General features: G+C 47.6%; 1 protein-coding gene across 2 annotated transcripts in view; it reads left to right on the top strand.

Annotated features, from left to right (window-relative positions):
* The first annotated feature begins 12100 nt into the window (after positions 1 to 12100).
* BCAS4 (breast carcinoma amplified sequence 4) overlaps positions 12101 to 23201 on the top strand; it is a 60264-nt gene continuing 49163 nt past the window's right edge. For both annotated transcript variants that reach the window (XM_079943724.1, XM_079943723.1), the window contains exon 1: positions 12101 to 12479. In XM_079943724.1, coding sequence (XP_079799850.1) covers positions 12300 to 12479 — 180 coding nt within the window. In that variant the 5' untranslated portion in view covers positions 12101 to 12299. The remainder of the gene's footprint in view (positions 12480 to 23201) is intronic.

Here is a 23201-nt window from a genome sequence, read left to right as displayed (position 1 = left end):
AAATCAACAGTGAAGGGAGAGAGCCAGGGGAGGAGGCAGAGTGGCTGGGAAGCTGGCCAAATGGCAAAGGGCTGAATGGGCTACATCAACTCCTGACAGCTCCTCAAATATCCTCGCTGTCCTTTCCCGCTCACTGCGTGGGTACCAGGGGAACACAAAACCCCTTTGCCTGGACGTCGCCAAGAATTCATAAACGTTCATTTTTAAAACAGCATGTTAAGCAGAGTGAAATGTTCATGATTTTGAGGGATGTGACAAACTGGATGCAGAAGGTGAGGTCACCTTGACATCCCTTAATCAAGTCGTGAAGTTCAAGTTCAGCCTGCCGATTGCTTATTTTGATCATGGTTAGAGTTTTTCCTCTTTTGCAGGGTTTGTGCCTGAATGTTGATGGCTTCTAGGATGGAGGAAAGATGACAAGACTGATAATGCTTACTATCTGAGTATTTTCTTTGTCTTTCCTCTTTTAGCCTTGCGAAGATAAATAATGGTTAAGGATGGATAAAATATTTAACAGTGGCCATGCATAATTTATTCCTGAGTTGTTGCTCATTTCCAGTCCAATAGTTTGCTCTCAATTAGGACTTCTCAGAACCATGATGTCTCCTTGGCAAACTGACATCATGCTTATTTTTACTCTGTTCTTCCTAGGGCTAATTGTTTTTATAATTTGTTGTTGTTGTTGAAGTACTCATTCCTAGATGTTCTCTTCATCAAAAGCAAAAGTCAAAATTCGAGGCAAGGTTTTTTTTAATATTCATTTCTGGTCCTTACAGTTAACTCAGAGCTTCAGAGAAAAATATATTTGCATATATAACTATCTCTTACAAAAACTAGACTGGCTAAGGAAGCTGTGTGTCCAGTGAAGTAATATATGATTTCAGAAGAAATTTTAGGGAAAAAAGTATATGAAAGAAAAGAGTCACCCCCTCAAAAAAGCACTATTCAGAGATAACCACTCTTAAGTTTTTCAGTACATATGCACAATGATATATATTACCTAATATGGATTTTGACAGAAACAGGATCTTACATACATCTAAATTATTCTGTAATTTGCTTTCTTCAGAGGGCAATATATTGTGAATGTCTTTGCTCTGTCAATACAGCTCTACATCTTTTATAATGGCTTCATTGTATTTCATTGTATAGATGAACCCTCATTTAATAAAACCAATTCCCTTTCGTTTGCTGTTTCCATTTTTTTCCCCACAATTATAACAGTGCTGTGGTGAGCAGCTTTGTAAATACATATTTTTATTCTTTGTTCAGTTAATTACTTAGGATAAATTCCTAGAAGAGAAATCATTAGGTCAACGCATGTGTTTTTTTGTTTGTTTTTTTTTTTGTTTTGGAGAAGGAGGGGGCATTGGTTCATGAATATATCCAGTTTCCTTCCGGAAAGGTTGTTCTAATTTAATTCCTCACCAGGGGTATGTGTGAGTTGTTTTCCCCTCCAAAACACCAGATTTATTATTTTTATGCTTTTCCTACTTAATAGGGGAAAAAAGCGTCTCTTTGTTTTGCTTTACATACCTTTGATTATTAGTTTGAAGGGCTTTTTAAAAACTGTTTATTAGTATTTCTTCTTTTATTAGCTTCTCCGTTTGGGTCCTTTGCATAACATTTTAAAAATTGAGGTATCAGTCTTTTCTTAATATAGAAGTGCTTTGTAGATTAAGGAAGTCAACCTTTTGGTCATCATTTTTTCCTAATTAGTCATTTGCTCCTAACTGTGTGTATCATTGGCTTTTGTATTTATTCTGTAGGAATTTCTTATTGTCCATGGTAAAATTCTTTATTCTTTTCTCTAGTAGTTTCCCTCTCAAATTATATAAATGCCTACCCAGCTTTTAGTCTAAGTTCCATATTTCTATGATTTTTTTTTACATTTAAATATTTAATCCATCTGATAATTCTTTGGCCATCTAATCTTTGGTTAAACTAAGAGATGAGATTTTTTTTTGGTTTAAATTCTCCATTAATTGTTCTATCATAATGTATTGAATAAGACACTACTTTCTCATTGAATTGTAATTCCACCTTTATCATTTGCTAGTTTCTTACATGTTCTTGGGTTTGTTTTGGCCAAATCATGATTTGTTAATCTACTTGTCTGCTTTGGAAGAATTTCATGCTGTTTTGATTACTGAAGCTTTAAAATACATTTTAGTTTCTGTAGACAAGCCCTCTTATTCCTCCCCAATTGTTTATTTTTTACAAATTTAGTTATTCGAATGGTAAATAAATTCACATGGTTCAAACAACCAAAAAAAGTTTTTAAAAGTACATAGTGAAAACACTTTCACCTTTTTTGGTCCCCAGTTCACCCAACTGTCATTCCCTTCCCTTGGGTACCAATTATGCTCTGTTTCTTGCTTATCTCTCCATAGATTTTTTTTTTCATAGATTTTTAATGTAAATCAGACAGTATGAAAATATACTATGTCCCCTTTTATTATTATATAAAAACAGCATATTCTACCCTTTGGTTTTCTCATTTAATATATCTTTGGTAATTCTTTCCTTATCACTAGATAAAATTCTTCCCCATTCATTTATTTCCATTCCTTTTTCTAAATACAAACTTTTAATTTTGGAATTGTTTTAGATTTACAGGAAAGTTGCACAGATAGTACAGCATCACCCAGGTTCCTCTGATGCTAACATCTTATATAACCATGGTACCTTTGTCAAAACTAGAAATTAACATTGGTACATGTCTTTGTCCTCTCCAGCTGCATAACAAAACACCACAAACTAGGTGGTTTAAGCAACAGAAAGTTATTTTCTCAAAGTTTTGGAGGCTGGAAGTCCAAGACCAAGGTGCTGCTGCTGTTTCCCTGTGTTCTCACATGGCCTCTCCTTTGTGCAAGAGAGAGAGGGAGGGAAAAAGAGCTCTCTGGCATCTCTTCTTATGAGGACACTAAAGGCACGAATCTTATAGGATCAGGGCCACACCCTTATGACCTTATTTAACCCCAGTTATTTTCTTAGAGACCGCATCTCCAAATACAGGCACACTAGGGGTTAGAGCTTCAACATATGAATTTGGGAAAGGGGGAAGAAACAACTATTCAGTCTATAGCAGTACATTACTATTGACTGAACTTTAGACTTTATTTGGATTTCACCAGCTTTCCACTAATGTCTTCTTTCTGTTCCAGGATCTAGTCCAGGATACCACGTTGCATTTAATCCCCATTCACTTTTGCAGCTCCATTACATGCAACCAATTTAATATATTAAACAATCCCTTATTGCTGGACCTTTAGTTTGTATCAATTCTTTTGCCACTGCAGCTATGTGGTAATTAATAATTGTATTCATAAGTCATTTTGCACATGCTGAAATATAGTTGTAAGGTAAATACCTAGAAGAGGAATTACTGAGCAAAATGCACATGCATTTGTAATTTCAATAGAGTCTGCTGGTTTGTGTGTCAATTTGTATAATCCAGCCAACAAAGAGTGGGATTGCCCATAACCTTGCCAAACCTGTGAATTTTCACCACTCTGATGGTTGAAGAATGTATCTTATAATGAGGGAGGTCAAACATCTTTTCATATGATGATAATCTACTTGAATTAGCTTTTCTTTCAATTATTTTTGCATATACTTTGCTCATTTGATGTTTTCCTTATCATTTTCCAGAAGTCCTTTATAGTTGAAGATTACACCTTGACTTTGTATCAGCAAATATTTTTTCCCCTCTTCTCATATTGTTTTTCCTAACAAGGAACTTTATTGAGGTATAATTTATTCCAATACAATGTACTTTGAATGGACAGTTCAATGAATTTTGACAAATAGAATACATCCATATAACCACCACCACAATCAAGATATCGAACATTTCTTATATTATTTTGGAATATGCTTAGAGTAGTGTTTGCCGTGCAGAAACTTTTCATCTTTCTATAGTTGAAATTTTCTTTTATGGCTTCTGAATTTTGTATCAAAATAAGAAATGCTTTCACACTCTGAGGTTAAGTAATTATTCATTTTTGACTTCTAATATATTTGTGTCCATCAACTCAGGAATAAATAAACAAACTGTGGTCCGTCCATATAATGGAATATTTGGGGGCCACAAAAAGGAGTAAAGGTCTGATGTGTGCCACCACATGGATGGACCTTGAAGACTTCATGCTAAGTGAAAGAACTCAGATGCAAAAGGTCCCACAACATATGATTGCATTTATATGAAATGTCCAGAATAGATAAATTCATACAGACAGAAATTAGATTAGTGGTTGCCTGGGCCGGAAGTAGATGGGAGGTTTGGGGAGCAATGGCTAAGTAGTGTAGGGTTTCTTTCTTTCTTTCTTTTTTAGTGTTTCTTTTTTGGATGATAAAAATGTTCTAAAATGGACTATGGTGATGGATGCCCAACTCTGTGTATGTACTTTAGTCTATACCATTGACTGTATACTTTCAACAGGGGGACTGTATGGTATGTGAACTATATAGCTCAATAAAGTTGTTAAAAAATGATTCACAAACCCCATTCATTCAAAATATATGAACTGTGCCATGTGGACTTTGTGGCAGTTGGGGGGGTCACAGCAGTGAACAAGAGGGTGCAGTTCCTGACCTCATGGAGCTAACATCTAGTGGACCTGCTGTCACACTGTATCCTTGGAAAGAAGATACTTGAAAAAAGAAATTTCCGAGACCATCAGAAATTCTTCTGGCTTCTAATTCACAGTTCTTGAAGAATAGTGGTTTCAAGTGACTGGACAGACCAGCTGAATCAGAATCTGCATTTTACCAAAATCCCCAGGTGACGCGTCATTCACCTGGTACATTCAAGTTTAGGAACCAGTGATCTAGAGGTGAATTTTCAACCAAAGCAGAAACCCTGTCTATACTGTCCCTGTCTAGGAGGAGACGGCCCGACTCTGCTTGAATTGCCCCCGAGGTGGAGCCTCACCCCTCGGAGACCCCATCTGTTTATTCACATACAACTCACCTTCGGAAACTTCCCCCTTCACTTTAAGGTGAAGTCCGCTTCCCTTTAGTCATACCTGTGTACTTGTTTTATTTTGTTGTGTTAACAAATTCCCCCAAACTCAGAGGCTTAAAACGACACACGTTTGTTATCTCAATTTCTGTGGGTCAGGAGTCTCAGTACAGTTACCCGGCTCCATGGCTCAGGGTCTCTCTCACAAGGCTATAGTGAAGGTGCCGCTGGAGCTGTCTGAGGCTCGAGTCCACATCCAATGTCAAGCACATTCAGGTCGATTTTAGTTCCTGCATTTGTAGGTCTGAGGCCCTGGGCTCCTGGAGGCACCAGCTGTTCCTTGCTCCGCGGCCCCCAGAGGGGTGCACAACAGTGTGACTGCTTGCTTTCCTCCAGGCCAGCAGGGGTGCGCCTCCCTGACTCCTTCCAGCTCTGACCTCGAAAGCCTCTTTAAGGACTTGTCTGGTTAGGTCGGACTCACCCAAGATAATCTCCCTTTTGATTAACTCCAAGTCAACTAATCAGTAACTTCATCATGGGAATGATAACCCATCGTATCCTCTGGCTCCCCCCGTACTTGGGGATTATGTGATGTATGCCAGTGGGCTGGGATCTTAGAATTCCACACAACTCCAGGGGACGCCATGCACGCCGTTGTCTATGTGAGTGGTGTTCTGCACAGCTAGGCAGGTGGGGTTTCTCTGTTTTTTCATGTCCCTGGCTCAGTTGTCATTCTTCTCTCAGCAGCCCCACGGAATTCATCAACCCCTTCCTTGCGATCTTCCTTTAGATAATCCAAGCTTTCTCCTGGCAAAACAGCTCCTGATCCTTCAAACTGTCATTACATGTCGTAAGGTCACATGAGCATCACATGAACATAAAGTCAGTCATAAACTGACTTTATGTTCAGTTTGTCTCAACAGACATTTATCAAATGCATTCTTGGTGACCAAAACCTTGCCACCATCAGCTATATTATCTATCTGGCCATCTTCTTTGTCCTCCCTTGAAAACACTCCAGTTTGTCAATATTCCATTTATAATGTAGGATTTATTGAGCACTTACTGTATGCCAGCCAGTGTTTAAAGAAGTTTTTTGTAGATTGTCTCATTGAATCTTTTCAGCAATGCTGTGAAGTTGTATCATGCCATTTTACTGATGAGGAAACTCAGGCACAGAGAAGTTAAGTAATTCTGCCAAGGTCACACAGCTTTTAGGTGGATGGAACCCAGACAGTTTGACTCTAGAACCTGTGCTGTTAGTCACTGTGCATTGTTCCCTCCCAGAGGTACATTCTGTACCCAGCAGGAGCCCTCCAGGGGCCAGAAGACAGTCCACTTCTAGCTCTTTGTACTGCATTCTGTATTTTTTAGTTAATGCATCCTCATCCTCATTTGCTCTTTAGCAGCTGTGTTATTTCAATATCTTAAGTTAAACTCAAAATCAATTAAAAAATTCTCTGTGGTTGTCACATGAACTGCTGAAGACGAGGTTTCCCACATCCTCAATAATCCTCAAAAAAGTAAATACTTTTTTTTCTGCTAAATATCATTGTGTTTGCTGATGGCCATTGTTACAACCAGGGGCCCCTCTCAGCTTATTTGCTGCTGAGATGCCTGCAGGTTTCATATAGAGCAGGATCTCTTTTATGGAACACACCTACTGTGTACACAATGCCGTACCCTGTACTCCAAAGACACTTAAGGGCCTTTGAATCCTAGTGAATAGAGATACAGGTTCCTGAAGCAAGAAACAAATATATTCCAATGTCCCAAATAGTCTAATGAATACTGTTTTACCAGGGCACTTAACTACTTTCTAACATCTTCTGACGTATTCCGATCCATCTCAGTGTGATATAGATGAAAGAGCCATGGGCTTGAAACCCAACTCCATGCAGTTACATACATGGGCCTGGGCCACAGTTTCCTGAGCCTCAGTTTCCCCAACTGCGAAACAGAAAGTCAAGTCCATAATTCCTTTTTTTGAAATTTTGAAATCCAGGAAACTGAAAACCATTCGCTTTTTTCCCCATCGGGCCAGCAGAAATGCATTGACCAGCAGAACCTGAGCCGGACTGGCATGAGATTTATTTAAGACCCTTAATGAGCTCATATAAGGGGACTATTCATACATTCTACTGAGAAATACGAAGTCTGATAACAGGGTGCTGCCCCACTCGTCCTGGAGTTGTCACCTCGGGTGTCCTATGTGCTCCATGTTAACATTCTAAACCCAGGAGTTCTGATTCCGAAACATGTCTGGCCCCAGGGGGGTTGCATTAGGGGTGGTGGGCCTGTAACGCCCAGGACTGCCAGAGCCTGCAGGAGAATTTACAGAAGGCGCTAAGCTTCCGCCTGGGTCACCGAAGCCCGGCCACTTCACACCTTGCTGGGCAGGGTCTTTTCCCTCCAGCGTCTGTTTAAATGGAGGCAGAACAAACAGCCTGGGACCCACATTTCAGTAGCTGGAGGGGGAAGGAAATGCCTCTTTCCTCTAAACCCAGGATTCTCCCCTCACTTTCCAGGACCGGGGCAGCTCTAGCTGGAAAGCCAAACGTCGACATATAGGGAGCACTTTGAGTCTCGACGCTTGGCCTCTTGCCTCCAAAGCTACGAGCCCCTTTGTGCAGCTCTGTTGTGGAAAGAAAAGGCGCAGAGAAAAACGGATCAAATGCCTGAGGGGAATCAGAAGCTTTTCTTTTACAGGGAACGAAGGGGATGTGCTATCTCCTATTACCATAGAGAGATCATTTCAAAACTGTGATAGGAAAATGCTTTTAAAACCTGGGTTTTCACCATGCTTCTATCAAGAGGGGTGGTGTTCTAAATCATGTTGCTGGTGGCGAAACAGAGACACTAAGCAGGAAAGTGACTCCAAACTTTAGATGAATGTGTTTATTGAGGACTGACTTCTAGGTACAAAGGCAGCCACTGGACTCCTACAGCAAGCCCCCCAAAACGCCCGAGACGAGTGTTCTGTCCTCCAGGAAACTTCTGTCTGATGGTGGCCTTACTTTCAACTTAGCCGAAGGTAGAAAGTATCAGAAGGTAAGCTTAAAGGGCTCATCTCTTTGCGGGTCAGAAAAAGGGCCCTGGAAGAGCGACCTTGAAGGCTGCGTGGAAGACAGGGAGGGCAGTGGGCCCAGGGGCAGACGGAAACGCTGGACGTCCATGTGGAGCCCGGCAGACTTGGGGCATATTCAGGGGACCCTGGAAGCAACACCCAGACACTTTCACAGACCAAGAGGTCAGAGAGGGTGTGGGGAGACTGCAAACTGGGGCAGCTCCTAATTGCCGCAGGGCAGGCCCACGGTTTCCTGAGCTTCCCTTTCTTTTCGAGAGAAGCCACAGTTGAACGTGTGAACTGTAAAAGGTACCATTGAAAGATGCAGGTATTTAAGCACGACGTTGTGCAAATCTAACACACCTACAGATGCCTTCGTTTGGGCCGCGCGGTAACAAAACACCATAGCCTGCGTGGCTTACGAACAGCAGACATTCATTTCTCACAGATCGGGAGGTTGTAAGCCCAAGATCAGGGTGCCAGCAGGGTCAGGTTCTGGTGAAGGCCTGCGTCCGGATTGCAGGCGGCTGACTTCTCTGCGTGTCCTCACACGGTGGTAAGGGCAGGGGAGTTCTCCTGGGGTCTCTTAATTTTTTTTAATTTTTCTTTTATATGTATATATTTTTTATATTTATATTTTTCTTTTATATAAATATATATGTGTATATATATATTTTTTTCTGCAGAGCTCCTTTGTCTTCGAGTTAACCTTTGTGAAGGTGATGGGGGCACAGATCTTCCTGTGGACTAGACACCCCAGCCTGGTCTTCTTGGGTCACCTCTGTAAGAGCACTAATTCCATTCACAAGGCCCACCTTCTGAGACCATCACCTTGGGGTTAGGATTTCAATGTATGAACTTGGGGGAACACAAACCTTTGGTCTATAACGGCAGGCTGTGTGGCAGGGCCAGGACTCAGGTGAGGCAGGCGAGATGCCCAGGGCACACAAGGAAAGGAGACCCTCACTCCCTGGGGCCAATCCTGACCGGGAGACCCCCTTAACAGTTTGTACTCCAAGTGTCTCTCTTACCTCCTCCGGGCCCTGACTCTGCCCTGTGGGCTCCCATTTGCATCTTAGGGTTCAAAGAGAAAAGCAGTAGAAAGGGAGGCTTGGGGGGTGGAGGTGTTTGAACTTCACTTGGTGAGTACTGGGGAATTAAGAGCAGGAAGAGAGGTGGCTACAGGTGCTTTGGGAGGGCAGTGAAAAGGGGGGGCTGGCAGAGGGGCAGGGCAGCCACCAGCTTTCCCAGTGCCAGGCTTCCCTGCAACAGGCAGTGGTGTAGCGTGAGTAGCAGGTAAGGACTTGGGTTCTTCCCTTGACCGATTATAATCCCTGGCAAGTGACTTAACCTCTCCGTGTCTCAGTTTCCTCACTCTAAAAGGGGCATCAGCAGAGCCTCCCTGCCTCACAGGGTGCGGAGGAGATTCAAGGCGGGCGTCTCTGTGAAGAGTTTTGAACAGAGCCTGGCACTTAGTAAGCTTTCAGGACGTTCCCAATGAGACCAACGGGCCTTAGAAACGGCCCGCGGAGTTAAGCAGCTTTGGAGCTGCACAGATCAGAATCACCTGGGGCATCCTTTCAACCTCCCCAACCGAGGCCACGCCCCCGACCAATTAAATCCCAATCACTGGGGAGTGGTCTCGGCGTCAGTATTTTCTGGAAGTTTCCAAGGCGCAGCCGAGCTTGGGAACGATGCGCACCTAGAACCCTGTGTGCCTGAGGCCTGAGCTGGCAGAGGTGACCTTGAAAAGACACAGACAGGCAACCATTTTGTAGCTGGAGGTGAAGCCAGATGGGACGGGGGTGCGGGGGTGGAAGGATGTGTGGCCTCGGGGCCCAGCCGGGGGCCACTGCAGCTCCCGGGGGGGTCTTCGGGGCCAGGCGGCCACGGGCGCCCCGACCTCCGGCTGGGAGGGAGCCGGCTGCCTGGCCCCGCGGAGGACTCCCGAGCAGGAGGCCGCAGCAGCCGCTCTGAGCCCGTCTTGGGCGCCAGAGGGAGCTCGTGGGGACGCGCCACGGCTCCATCCCCACAGCTGGTTCAAACTGGTTTGGGCAGGGTGCGGCCCAGGCGGGCTGCATTCCAGGCCTCGGGCTTGCCGCCTGCCCCAGGGTCACCCCAAGCGCCTGTGAGCGGCCGGGGAGGCTGTTTAAAAATTCATCTTCTTTGTTTAAAATCATTAATTCGGGCTCCCACGGGGGTCCCTGGCTACAGCCAGCTGGACTAACCGGAGAGGGGCTCTTCTCAGCCTGCGGGGGGCTGCGTGCATCACAGTCCACGGCAGAGCTTTAAAAGCTGTTCCCAGCTCCCCTTCGCCCCAAAGACTGCGGTTCCGAAAGGTGGGGGTGGGCTTCCGGGCATCTGTGTTCTAAGCAAAATGTTTCTAAGGCATCATTACATTTAGAAAAAAAGACTAGAAACAAAATGACTCTTGGCTAGCCAGCGTGGCCCAGGGTATGAATCGCGGAGAGGCTGGTGAAGAGCGAAGATCTCTTTCCCAGACCCACATCTCCAGGGAAAGGGGGTCGGGGCAGCACTTTTAGCTGATATCCCAGGGTTTTGTTGGTTTTTGTTTTTTTCCCAGTGAGTCATATTGGGCATTTTAAAAGTTTAAATACTATAACAAACATCAACAGAAGAAATAAAACGTTACAAATATAATTGAAACCCCTCCTGTATCCCTCCCCCGTTTCCTCTCCCCCACCCCAGAGTAACCAGTTTCCTGAATGCGGTGTACATCACTCCCATGCCCGGCTTTACACTTTTACTCCATGTCTGTATCCATAAACAATATATAGTGCGGTTTCACATGTGTTAAAACCTTTATGTTAATGGCAGCGTGCCCTACAGAGCCTTCACGATTTGCCTTTTTTTCTTAGCATTATGTTTCTGAAATTCGTCCGTCAGGGGAAGTTTGCTGTGCTCAGGACTGTGGCTAATCTGAGGCCGGTTCTGGGCTTTTCCGAGGGAGGGCCCCAGTCAGCCGGTAAGGGTGAGGGTCGGAGCTGGGTTTCTGGGTGCGTGTGGGATACAGAAGGGCTCTGAGCATCAGACGCATCAGCATAGTAATGAATGGCCACGTGCGGGTTCAGTGAGTTCCTATTAAATCCTTTTCCTTAGCACCTGAGGCCCAAGTCTTTGCCAAGAATTTTCCAGAAAATTACTCTGGCCTGAAGGCCTGAATGTTTGGGCGGCGATGTCGAGAAATTAGCAGTGGGAAGCTGTGGAAGTGGGAACTGTACAGTGATGGATTACCCAAAAGACAGATCATGTGCTCACGCCCCCTACCTAAGGTTGTCAGATAAAATATAAATTAAGATTTAACAGGACGAGGGTGAGGGGAGTCCTGTATATTTATTTGCAGCCCTGAGCGCAGCCCGATTTTTAAAAACGAATTTAACATTTTAAAAGACATCATAGGAAAAATGAGACCGCTAGACTTCCCTATACCTCGTTACCTTTTTTAGAACTCTCCTCACTAGCATTGCTTTGGACCCCACCCTCTTCAGCCTCTAAGGGGTCTAGACTAGCCTCCTAGGGGTGCGGGGCTGTGTCCAATTTAGTGCGCTGTAGAATTCCCCGGGGAGCTTATTTTAAAAGCTGCCCCTGGGAGGAAGAGGATCGCTACGCCCGACTTCCCTAATTTTTCGGACTGTCCGCCTGGCGCAAACAAGATGCTGTCCTAGGAGAGGCCTTGTGGGCGGGGTGGTGACGGGGAGGGGTGGTCTTTAAATGAAAGGATCCTCTAAGATATCTGTTCTCTATCCTGAATGCACGCTGGAACCACCCGGGGAGCTTTACAAACAACTGATGCCCAAGCCCCACCCCCAGGGATTCCGGCTGAATCGGCCTGGGGTGAGGCCTGGCTTCCGGGCTTTTAGAAACTCCCCGGGGCATTCTAAAGTGCTGTGGGAGCTGGAACCTCTGCTCCACCGGATTCCAATGAAAAGGGGTGGTCTATACCGATGGTTCTCAAACTTGGCTCTATGTAAGAATCACCTGGCGAACATAAAAAGTACTGATGCCCAGGTTCCAACCCTAAAGGTTGTGTGTGGCCGTCAGACTTCGGAAGTTTTGAAGGAGCCCCAGGTGATTGCAATCTGAAAGCGAGTTTGAGAATCGTTTACCAGGTGGTGCGGGGGCCGGGCGTAGTGAGCGTCGCGCGCCACTGGGTGGCGCTGCCCGCTCGGCCCGGCGTTCCGGGAGGCGTGGGCCGCGGCCACTGGGTGCGCACCTGCCCCGCCTCCGCCAGGCGGGCCACGGGGCATGCAGCCGGTCGGGGGCGGGGCTCCGAGGCCAGGACGCGGCGTCGGGTTCCCGAGCAGCCGCCGCCAGCTGGACTCTGCCGCGCTCCTCATGCTGCTCGTGGACGCCGATCGGCCGGAGCCCGTGCGCAGCGGGGCGCGCGAGCTCGCGCTCTTCCTGACCCCCGAGCCCGGGGCCGAGGTAGGGGACGGGGTTGGAAGTGGGGTAGGCGGGTCTTGGGGTTGCGGGATCCAGGGCTTGCGCTCCCCCGGGGAGGAGTGGACGAATGGAGACCCCTTGCGCGATGGACCCGGACCCTCGGTTTCCCCGCAGCATTCTCTCGTACCTGGCGCTGGGGCTCCAGACCCGCGCTGGGGGTCCGAGGGGTCCCTCCTTTGCGGAGCGGTGGCTGTCTGGCGTCGCGCAGAGATGCGCGTCAGGTCGCGCCCGCCCTCTCCTCCAGCCCCGGTTCTCGGGGGCCCAGACTTGCTTCCCATCCCTACCTGAGACCGCCCCCACACCCCCAGCATCCTCCGGGATGCCAGACTGAGGCGCGCTCGGAGCTGCTGCCCTTTGCCAGCCTGGGCCCCGGGGGAGGCTGACTCCCGGTCCTGCCCCTGCCCGGGCGCTCGGCCTGCTCTGCTCTGAGCTGATGCTACATGCCGGGAGGAGGCGGGCAGGCTGCGTCTGTGCGAGGATGCTGCCGGCCTCGGTACGCTTCTGTTGCTAGGAGGGAAAATACCTCATCTCTGGCTGTACTTTCTATTTTAAAAGCACAGAACAAAAAGTAGATCTAAAACTAGCCTCTTTATCTTCCAGCTGAAGCCAGTATGTTGACAGTGCCATGAAAGTTATTTACCGAAGTTCACCAGGAGTTATGTAGGGCCAGAAAGTCAAGCCATTCTCTCTTTAAATCTCAGAAGCAGTACAGAAGTATTTAAAATAAAGGGTAAGCACCCTCTCCTTTTTCTCTCTCACCTCAATTCTAGTTCCCAGAGATAACCATCTTTCAGTTTGGTGTACATCATTCCAAACATATTAAAAATGCATTTACAAATGTAGGTATGCATATATACTAATAATTATACATAATTAGTTTTTACCCAAAAAACCCACGTGATACTAGAATAATGTTCTGTAACTTGCTTTTCTTTATTCAAAATAGCATGGACAAATGGAGAGTGACTTAATGGTAAGGTATAGGGCTTCTTTTCAGAGTGATGAAATAGTTCTGGAATTAGTGCTGATGGTTGCAAAACTTTGTGAATTCACTGAAAACCACAGAATCGTACACTTTAAAAGAGTAAATTTTATGGTATGTGAGTTATATCTCAATTTTAAAAAATAGTATGGACATATTTCCATGTCAGAATGTATCTATAAGAGCTCTCCAATTGAAATATAATTTGGGCCAAAGATGTGAGCCGTCCATGTAATTTTCTTTTTCTTTTTATTTTTTTGGCCACGCCACGTGGCATCTGGGGTCTTAGTTCCCCGACCAGGGATTGAACCCATGCCCCCTGCATTGGGAGCTTGGAGTCTTAACCACTGGACCGCCAGAGAAGTCCCCCATCCATGTAATTTTAAATGTTCTAGGAGCCATATAAAAAAGGGAAAAGAAACAGATGAAATTAGTTTCAATATATTTAATTCTTTCCAGTTTTATTGAGATTAATTGACATTAAACACTATAAGATTTAGATCTACAAGTTTCAATGTATTTAAAATAAGTGTCTCCAAAATATCCTTTCAGCATGTCATCAGCGTAAAAAAATTTAAGGAGATTTTTACATTCTTTGAAGTAAGTTTTCTTTTTTTATATAGTGATTCCTTCTTTTATATATATATAAATTTATTTATTTTTGGCTGCATTGGGTCTTTGTTGCTGCGTGCAGGCCTTTTCTAGTTATGGCGAGCGGGGGCTACTCTTCGCTGCTGTGCATGTGCGGGCTTGTCATCGCTGTGGCTTCTCTTGTTGCGGAGCACGGGCTCTAGGCACAGGGGCTTCAGTCGTTGTGGCATACGGGCTCAGTAGTTGTGGCTTGCGGGCTCTAGAGTGCAGGCTCAGTAGTTGTGGTGCACGGGCTTAGTTGCTCCGCAGCATGTGGGATCTTCCTGGACCAGGGCTCGAACCCGTGTCCCCTGTACTGGCAGGCGCATTCTTAACCACTGCACCACCAGGGAAGTCCTGAAGTAAGTTTTCAAAATCAGGCTTGGACGATTGAACTTACAGCACATCTCAGTGTGGACCAGCCACGTTTTAAGCACTTGATAGTCATGAGACGCTGGCGGCTTCTGCATCAGAGTGTGTAGGTCTTCATCATTCCTTGGCTTCTTCGTGTCCCACCATCTCAGAATAATTCCTCCTATTTTCTGAGCACATACTATGTGCCAGCAGCGTGCTGCACTCTGTCCATGGATTATGTCATTGCATCCTGGCAGTGACCCAGTGGCTAGGATGTTATGTCGACTTCATAACTGAAAACTGAGGCCCTCACCGAATAAGCAACATCCTATGAATGTCCTGTAATTTCTGAACCACACCCCCAGGGATGGGCATTTAGGTTGGGTACCTGCTTAAGGGTTTAAGTAACCTGAGCATTTTTCGTGTTCTTTCTCTCCCTTGCTCTCAGCAGCAAAGTGTCACTGTGTCCAGCGGCTCAACCCAGCCTCATCTTGTCTCGACTAGGGACAGCCTTCAGGAGAAGCTGCATGTATTAACTTCATTTGCTCACTCAGGGCTCTCTCTAACTCAGACGCAGGCTGGCTCACGCTCGTTTGTAATGGCCGTAATGAAGAGCCGAACTCCCTGTAGCTCCACGCAGCAATAAAGCCACTTAGAGCTCTTGCTGAAGTTTATTTACCCAAAGAAGCAAAAACTGCCAGGTTGGAGTCGCTTGCAGCCTCTACTTAAAGCTTAATTCATTAGCAGTCCCTCGTGCTGAAGCTGTTTGCAGATGGGCAAATGAACTGGAAAGGGAAAGTCTGGTTTGGGAACAGGTCTGGGCAGCCAGTGCCTCCTGTACCAGCCCCTGTCCTAGGGCCACTTTGGGCTTTTAAATGGAGCAGTAGGAGTCTCAGACCAGCCAGCTCCAGTCCTAGGGGTGTCCTGGGGTTCTTAGGGAAGTGGGCCTTCCTCGTTCAACACCTTGAACCCCTGCCGTGTGCGGGGAGTGAAACACACAAGGGCTCCCACTCTCATGGCCCGACTGTCAGACAGTAAACACAGAACATACAAAACCTCTAAATTGTGATGAATGCCATGGAGAACATGGGCATGGGTGATGTGATAGAGGGTGTCTTTGTGTCTGGGAGACATGGGGTGGGGAAGGCGTCTCCAAGAAAGCTTGAGACACGAGTGGTAACCCCTTAGGAATGGGCAGGGAAGAGGAAGCACAGAGGTCCAGGAGGGCGATTAGCAGAGGGACCCCACTTTGTCTGGGAGTGTTCAGGGAGGGCTTCCCTGAGGCAGCATCATTTTAGGCTGAGCTCTGAAGCATGAATAGAAGTTGACCAGGCTGAGAGGTAGGAGGAAAACATCCCAGGCAGAGGAAACAACTGGCAAAGATCCTGGGGTGGGATGAAGCAGGGTGATCACCAGGATAGAAGAGCAAGCAGCAGGGAGAAGGGGGAGCTGTGGGAGGCGGGGCTAGTGAGGGGGCAGAAACCGTGTTGGGACTTTGCACTGTCTCCCTGGATCGAGGAGCCGCTGAAGGGCAGCATGTTGAGATGAGTCGGCAGGTGAGCATTTTACTATTTCTAGTGCCTTTGGGTTTTTCTGTCCAACCAGCTTCTTGTGTTTTACTTTCTCTCTTTTTCTGGTTTGAACTTCCTCTTTTAGGGGAAGTTTCAGGCAGGATCTCCGGAAGCTGCTTCAAGATGGCAGGGAGAGAGAGAGAGAGAGAGAGAGAGAGAGAGATGTTTGCCTCTTGGGTGCCCTGTGACTTAGGAGGGAGGGGAGTTCAGGGCCCTCCCGAATGGCTGGCTCCTGATACCCACCCAAGGGTGAATTCCTGACCAGACTCTGAGAATTCCATTTGGTTCCTGTGCTGGAACACGGGACAGATTTGCCCACAGATGGGGTTAATGGCCTACATGGAAGGAAATAAAGGAAGCCAGCACTTTCTCACACCTAGGACTTTGCTTGAGTGGGCAAAGGATGATGGGGGAAAGCGCCTGTTAACCACATGTGGATTAGATAAGGGGTTGCAAACTGGTGGCCCAGAGGCTGAATCCAGTACTCTGATATGATGGGTTCAATTCACATAGGGGTTTTTAAATGGAGAATTTTCATGAAGAAAATCTGAGTTTCTTGTTTATTTAAAATATGGACAGTCTGGTAATCCTAGGTCCCTGTTTCCTAGTTGTGGTCTCCTGTTTGCCACAGTCCCCACTCCTCCTCATTGTCTCCCTCATACCGAAGTTGGTGTCAGTTACCATTTACCCTTGTGCTTGAACCTTTGAATTTTCTGTAGTCATTATAAGAGGAAAGGGAACTATTTCTCCAAACCGTGTGTCTGGACTGAAATGGGAAAACATAAATTAGCCAAAAATGCCCTTGAGTTTCAAGAAAAAATGTAGAAGAGACTGTTTCTTTGTGGAAGTAAAGAATATTTTATTGTGTCCAACCTGCAAACACCCTGTGCCTATGGGAACCCTGGCATGTGTCTTATTCTTATGACCTACTGGTCCCCTTTCGGGATTCAAATTTGGATGTTCAGATTAGAAGTCTGTGGGTGGGTGCCAGGGCACAGTCTACTCTGTCTAGAGATGTAGTTCTATATTAATTTATTCCTCAGATCTTTTTTTAAAAATAAGTTTATTTTATTTATTTATTTTTGGCTGTGTTGGGTCTTTGTTTCTGTGCGAGGGCTTTCTCTAGTTGCAGCAAGCAGGGGCCGCTCCTCATTGCGGTGTGCGGGCCTGTCACTGCTGCGGCCTCTCTCGTTGCGGAGCACAGGCTCCAGATGCGCAGGCTCAGCACTTGTGGCTCACGGGCTTAGTTGCTTCACGGCATGTGGGATCCCCCCAGATCAGGACTCGAACCTGCGTCCCCCGCATTGGCAGGCAGATTCTTTTTTTTTTTTTTTTTTTTTTTTGCGGTACGCGGGCCACTCACTGTTGTGGCCTCTCCCGTTGCGGAGCAGAGGCTCCGGACACACAGGCTCAGCGGCCATGGCTCACGGGCCCAGCCGCTCCGCGGCATGTGGGATCTTCCCGAACCGGGGCACGAACCCCTGTCCCCTGCATCGGCAGGAGGACTCTCAACCACTGCGCCACCAGGGAAGCCCCAGGTAGATTCTTAACCACTGTGCCACCGGAGAAGCCCCTTCAGATCTTTATGGAAGACCTGCTGTGTGCCAGGCACTGTGCCGGGCACCGGGGAGAGGCCAGTGAGACAGAGGCGATGCCTGCCCTCAAGGTGTGGCACTGCAGTCAGGAAGATGAGCCCACTAGGAGTTACCCAGCAGAGTAGCTAACGGTAATAAATGCCACGAGGGAGACACCTGAGGGGCTGTGATAGAGACACACAGGAAGATTGGAAGGAACCACCAGGCAAAGATCTGACATCATGTGTGTCGCTGGAGACAGGGAAAAATGAGGTCTCCAGAGGTGCCTGAGTGGGTGGACCTCAGTGATAAAGGGGAGAGGGGGCAGGGCCTGGGGTCAAGGGGAGGAGTCTGGATTCGATTCTGGGGTGTCATGGATAGAAGCTGTGAGCAGGGCCAAGCTGGGTGTGAGCAGGGGAAAGACGGGATCAGATTTGTGGACTTAGGGCTGCAGTGCTGGATCGCGTCGGAGGGGCTGGCGTGGCAGCAGGGGGACCACAGGTGTGGATGTCCCGGTGGACGTACACCGAGCTGGCCAGGCTCCCTGAATCAGAACCTTTGGGGGTGTGAGAGCCAAGGCCAAGGTGGGCGCTTGGAGAGGGGCAGCATTTCTCGGAAGAAAGTTCCTATATTTCTCCCCGCAGAACTGCCCAGCAGTGGAAGGACCTGTCCCTGGCTCTGAACAATCTCTTATCACAGGACAGCTGGGCTTTGGGGGAGGGTCACCTTGGAACCTTGGCTAGAAGTTCCCAGTCTGGCTGACTCTCAGCACGAACCGAGAAGCTTTGAAACAGGTTCCCAAAGACGGGAAGTGACCCTGGTGCCAACCAGCCCAGGCTGGTCGTGTAGCGATGCTCCCGCGCAGCGGACAGCTCGCGGCTGCAGCGAGTCAGCTCTGAACATGCCATTCCGGCACCGGGGAGAAAAGCAAGATGCACAGAGGTGTGTGCAGTGTAAATAAAAACTTTAAAGGCAAAAAACACCTATTTCATGCATCTATAAATAGGAGATCCAGTTAAATCGATCGCTGGGTGGGGTGTGGTAGGTGGAGCATAGCCAAGGTGAGAGCACTGGGGTAGGGCGTGGTCCCCAACCTTTGCCAAACATCTGCATCATCTGAGATCAACAACAAAAAGTGCTGATGCCCGGCTCCCACCCCCAGATACTCTGATTTCGTTGGTGTGGGTGCCACCTGGGCATTGGAACGCTGAAAACCCTCCAGCAAGGTTGTAAGCCTGGAGTGGCCCAGACTGATTAGTCTGTTGGACGGTCACCACGACTGCTAACTGTTGGAGGCACCCCAGGCCTGGGGATCTGGACTTGTAAGCGCCCCTCCGGAGATTTTGATGGCCAGCCTGCCGGGGGCTCACAGCTTCCGTCAGTGCTAGCGGGACTGGCCCCATGCCCAGGAATGCCTGCTTCCAGCCGCCGCAGGAGGACAGAAAACCCGTCGGTCCTGCCTGCTGCTGTGTCTACCGCACCAGCTACTGATGCCTCACGTATCAGTTGAAGAAGCATCCTTTACAGATGTGTGCCTCCCCCCAACCCGCTTGCTCCTGGTCAGGCTGAGTGGTGGGAGGACCAGCTCTGGAGCCACATGGCCTGGGTTCAGATCTCGGCTTTGCGCTCATGCTTCTCTCTGCCTTTTCCCCTCCAGTTGTGGGGTTGGATGAGATGATTCACGGGCAACACTTGGCTCAGGGTCAGGCCCACAGTAAGCGATCTGGTGCATTAGCTACAATTATTCACTTATTCATTCTATAGCTGTTTATGGAGCAGGTACCAGGTGCGGACCCCATGTCAGGAGCTGGAAAGCAAAAGTGCAGGAGAGGCCCGCCGCCCTCAGGGCTCTCAGAACAGGTGGGAGGGTAGACGTGACACACATTAATATTTCCACACAGTGTTTGCAAGAGGGCGATTTCAGCCCTTCGCTTGTGCAGAAGGTGGTGAATTTTCTCTCACTAGCACAACCTCGTGTAAGCCTGGAAGTCCAATGTTAACTTTCTGTATCTGTGTACGTGAGACCAACCATAGATTCCAGTTTTTGGTTTGCAAAGCATAGTTGCTGCATCCGCGGTCAGCATGAGCCCCCGGTTCTCTTAAGCTGTCTCGGGATCTGAATTGGTTCCTTGGTGCAAGTGTGATGGAAATTTGGCCTGTGGTTCTTTTAAGTGAATTGGAGTTGGTTTTAAAATAAGTTTGTTTTAAAAATAAAAAATATATGCACATGTTACAAAATCCAAAGGTCCCGGTGACCATGGAATGCTGAGTGAGGCCCTGCCTCTCCCGGTTCTCAGCCCCTGCTGCTCTACAGAGGCCGCTGCAGGCCATGCCTGTGTCCCCTGTCGTCCCCACCTGCCGCCTCCCCCTTCTGCATTGTGCTTTTTTCACTCACTATGTCTTAGACAGCTTTCCATATGAGTGCACAGAGAGCTGGCCAATTATTTTTTAGCTGCTAAACAGAATCTCATTGTCTGTCTGAATTATAATTTAGGTAACCATTCCTCTACTGATGGACATTTAGGTTACATGGATTCTTTAGCTGTTACAAAGTCTGTTGCGGGCTTCCCTGGTGGCGCAGTGGTTAATAATCCGCCTGCCAATGCAGGGGACATGGGTTCGAGTCCTGGTCTGGGAAGATCCCACATGCCACGGAGCAACTAAGCCCGTGCACCACAACTACTGAGCCTGCGCTCTAAAGCCCACGTGCCGCAACTACTGAGCCCACGTGCCGCAGCTACTGAGCCCACGTGCCACAACAACTGAAGCCCGCACACCTAGAGCCTGTGCTCCTCAACAAGAGAAGTCACCACAATGAGAAGCCCGTGCACCGCAACGAAGAATAGCCCCTGCTCACCACAACTAGAGAAAGCCCACCCACAGCAATGAAGACCCAACACAGCCAAAAATAAAAAAAACCAAAAAAAAAAAACCAAAACAAAGGCTGTTGCAATGAGTATCTCTGTACGTACATCATTTTGCATTTGTGCATATATGTCCGGAGGATACATACCTAGTGGGGGAATTACTGGGTCCAAGGATACATGCATATAAAATTTTGGTTGCTGTTGCCAAATTAACCTTCTTAAAAGTCAGGGTCAAGGCGAGAGTAGAGTAGTCAGCCCTTCTAGACATTCACACCTCAAGGTCGAGGGTCCCTCTGGGGGATGGGAACTCTTATTTGAGCTGCTGTAGGGGCCTGGGAGGAAGGAGTTCCCGTGTCCCCTCTTTGGGAAGTGGATCATCATCTAAAGGGCCAGGTCCTCTCAGTTTGCGATTCCAGCGCAAGGCCATTTGGAGAATCCCTTCGTTTGCTCTTTCCAGCCCTTCATTCTTGGCTTGCCCAGCTCCCAGGGTCTTTCTGCCATTGATCCTGCCCTTTCATCCTGTGCACAGAGATGAGGCTGCTTCCTCTGAAGACCTTTACTTTCCCTGTCATCTGAAGGGGCCACCATGAGCGCTTTTGGAGAAGAGGTGACATTACTAATTACATGCCCTGAATGTGGGCAGGCCTCACAGTCCTTGAGCCTGTTTCATTTTCACCCCCGTCGTGTACTCATGGACCCTGGCCCAGCCCGGCTGGAGGAAGCAGGAGCAAGGTCAGGCCATAGCGCCAGGTGTCAGGCAAAGCTACCACCACACCCGCCCCTGAACGGGCTGCATGTGGGTGTCCTCTGGCTGGCATGGTGATCTGCTTTTTAAAATGCTAAGTAGATGCCAACTTTTAAAAAGTGGGAGTTTTCACATAAAAATCCAAATGTCTGGCTTCTTGAAAAATGTTGCAGCAAAAGCTACAGGTCTTCAGTGGCCTTGTTCCTGGGCTGAGTGGACCTTGTGGTTTCTAGAAGGATTCTCCGGGGGCGGGAGAGAGAGAGGGAGGGGAAGGGGGAGGGAGAGAGAGAGAGTGTGTGTGTGTGTGTGTCTGTAAACAGCATTATTGTGATATAATTCACATGACATACAATCCACCCATTTAAATGTACAGTTGAATGGCTTTTGGTTTATTCACAGAGTTGCACAACGATCAACCACAATCAATTTTAGAACATTTTCATTACCCCCCAGAGAAACCCTGTCCCCCTGAGCTCTCCCTCCACCAAGAACCCCTAATCTACTTTCTGTCTCCAAAGATTTACCTGTTCTGGACATTTCATAGATGTTTGGGTTTGTGTGGTTTTTTGTTTGTCTGTTTTTGTTTTAATTTATTTTATTTATGTTTGGCTGCGTTGGGTCTTTGTTGCTGCACGCGGGCTTTCTCTAGTTGCGGCGAGTAGGGCTACTCTTCGTTGTGGCGCGTGTGCTTCTCATCGCAGTGGCTTCTCTTGTTGCGGAGCATGGGCTCTAGGCGCGCGGGCTTCAGTAGTTGTGGCTCGCAGGCTCAGTAGTTGTGGCTCACGGGCTCTAGAGTGCAGGCTCAGTAGTTGTGGCTCACGGGCTTAGTTGCTCCACGGCATATGGGATCTTCCAGGACCAGAGCTCTAATCCATGTCCCCTGCATTGGCAGGCGGATTCCCAACCACTGCGCCACCGGGGAAGCCCGATGTTTGCGTTTTAAAGACACCAATCGGTCAGAGGTTTGAAGGCTCTGTTCAGCCTACAGTCAGGTTTGTTTGGCCGTCAGAGTGTTTTTTAATTTTTTAGGTTAGTTTTGAACATTTTCGAATTGGAAGAGCTTTCATAAATATCTAGATCATCCTTTTGTCTTTTTTTTTTTAAGTGTTCTATTTTTTAAAATATTTATTTATTTATTTATTTTGGCTGTGCCAGGTCTTAGATGCGACACGCGGGATCTTTTAGTTGCGGCGTGCATGTGGGATCTGGTTCCCTGACCAGGAATCGAACCCATGCCCCCTGCAATGGAAGCGCAGAGTCCTAACCACTGGACCGCCAGGGAAGTTCCCAGCTGTCCTCTTTAGACGGGGCCTCCCATTTGCCACAGTCCCCACCCCTCCCTCTTGTCTCCCTGCATGGCGTCAGCTGCCATTTATGTATTTATTTATGGCTGCATTAGGTCTTAGTTACTGCACGCGGGCTTTCTCTAGTTTCGTCGAGCGGGGGCTACTCTTCGTTCCAGTGCGCGGGCTTCTCATTGTGATGGCTTCTCCTGTTGCAAGCACAGGCTCTAGGTGTGCAGGCTTCATTAGTTGTGGCATGCGAGCTCAGTAGTTGTGGCTTGTTGGCTCTAGAGCACAGCCTCAGTAGTTGTGGAGCACAAGCTTAGTTGCTCCGTGGCATGTGGGATCTTCCTGGACCAGGGCTTGAACCCGTGTCCCCTGCATTGGCAGGTGGATTCTTAACCACTGTGCCACCAGGGAAGCCCCAGCTGCCATTTATTATCCTGCTGGTGCTGCTGTGTTTCTCGGAGGAAAGTAAAACGTCTCTGTCAAAAGTGGGAAACTGAGATAAGCAATGTGAAGAAAACATTCTTAAGCGTGGCCCCCTTCCCTAGTATTCATTTCCTGCCTGGCTTCTGTCTTTTTGAGTTTGGAGACCCTGGTGGGGTCACAGCCATCTCCTGCAGGGGTAGAGCATCTCACCAAGAGTAACCTAGAGAAAGAACTTACTTGACCCTCCTCAGCTTCCATCTCCAAAC

This window comes from Stenella coeruleoalba, assembly GCF_951394435.1.
Source record: "Stenella coeruleoalba genome assembly, chromosome: 15".
Classification (NCBI taxonomy): domain Eukaryota; kingdom Metazoa; phylum Chordata; class Mammalia; order Artiodactyla; family Delphinidae; genus Stenella; species Stenella coeruleoalba.
Note: the sequence above shows the minus strand (reverse complement) of the source record. Positions and strands in the feature narration are given on the sequence as shown.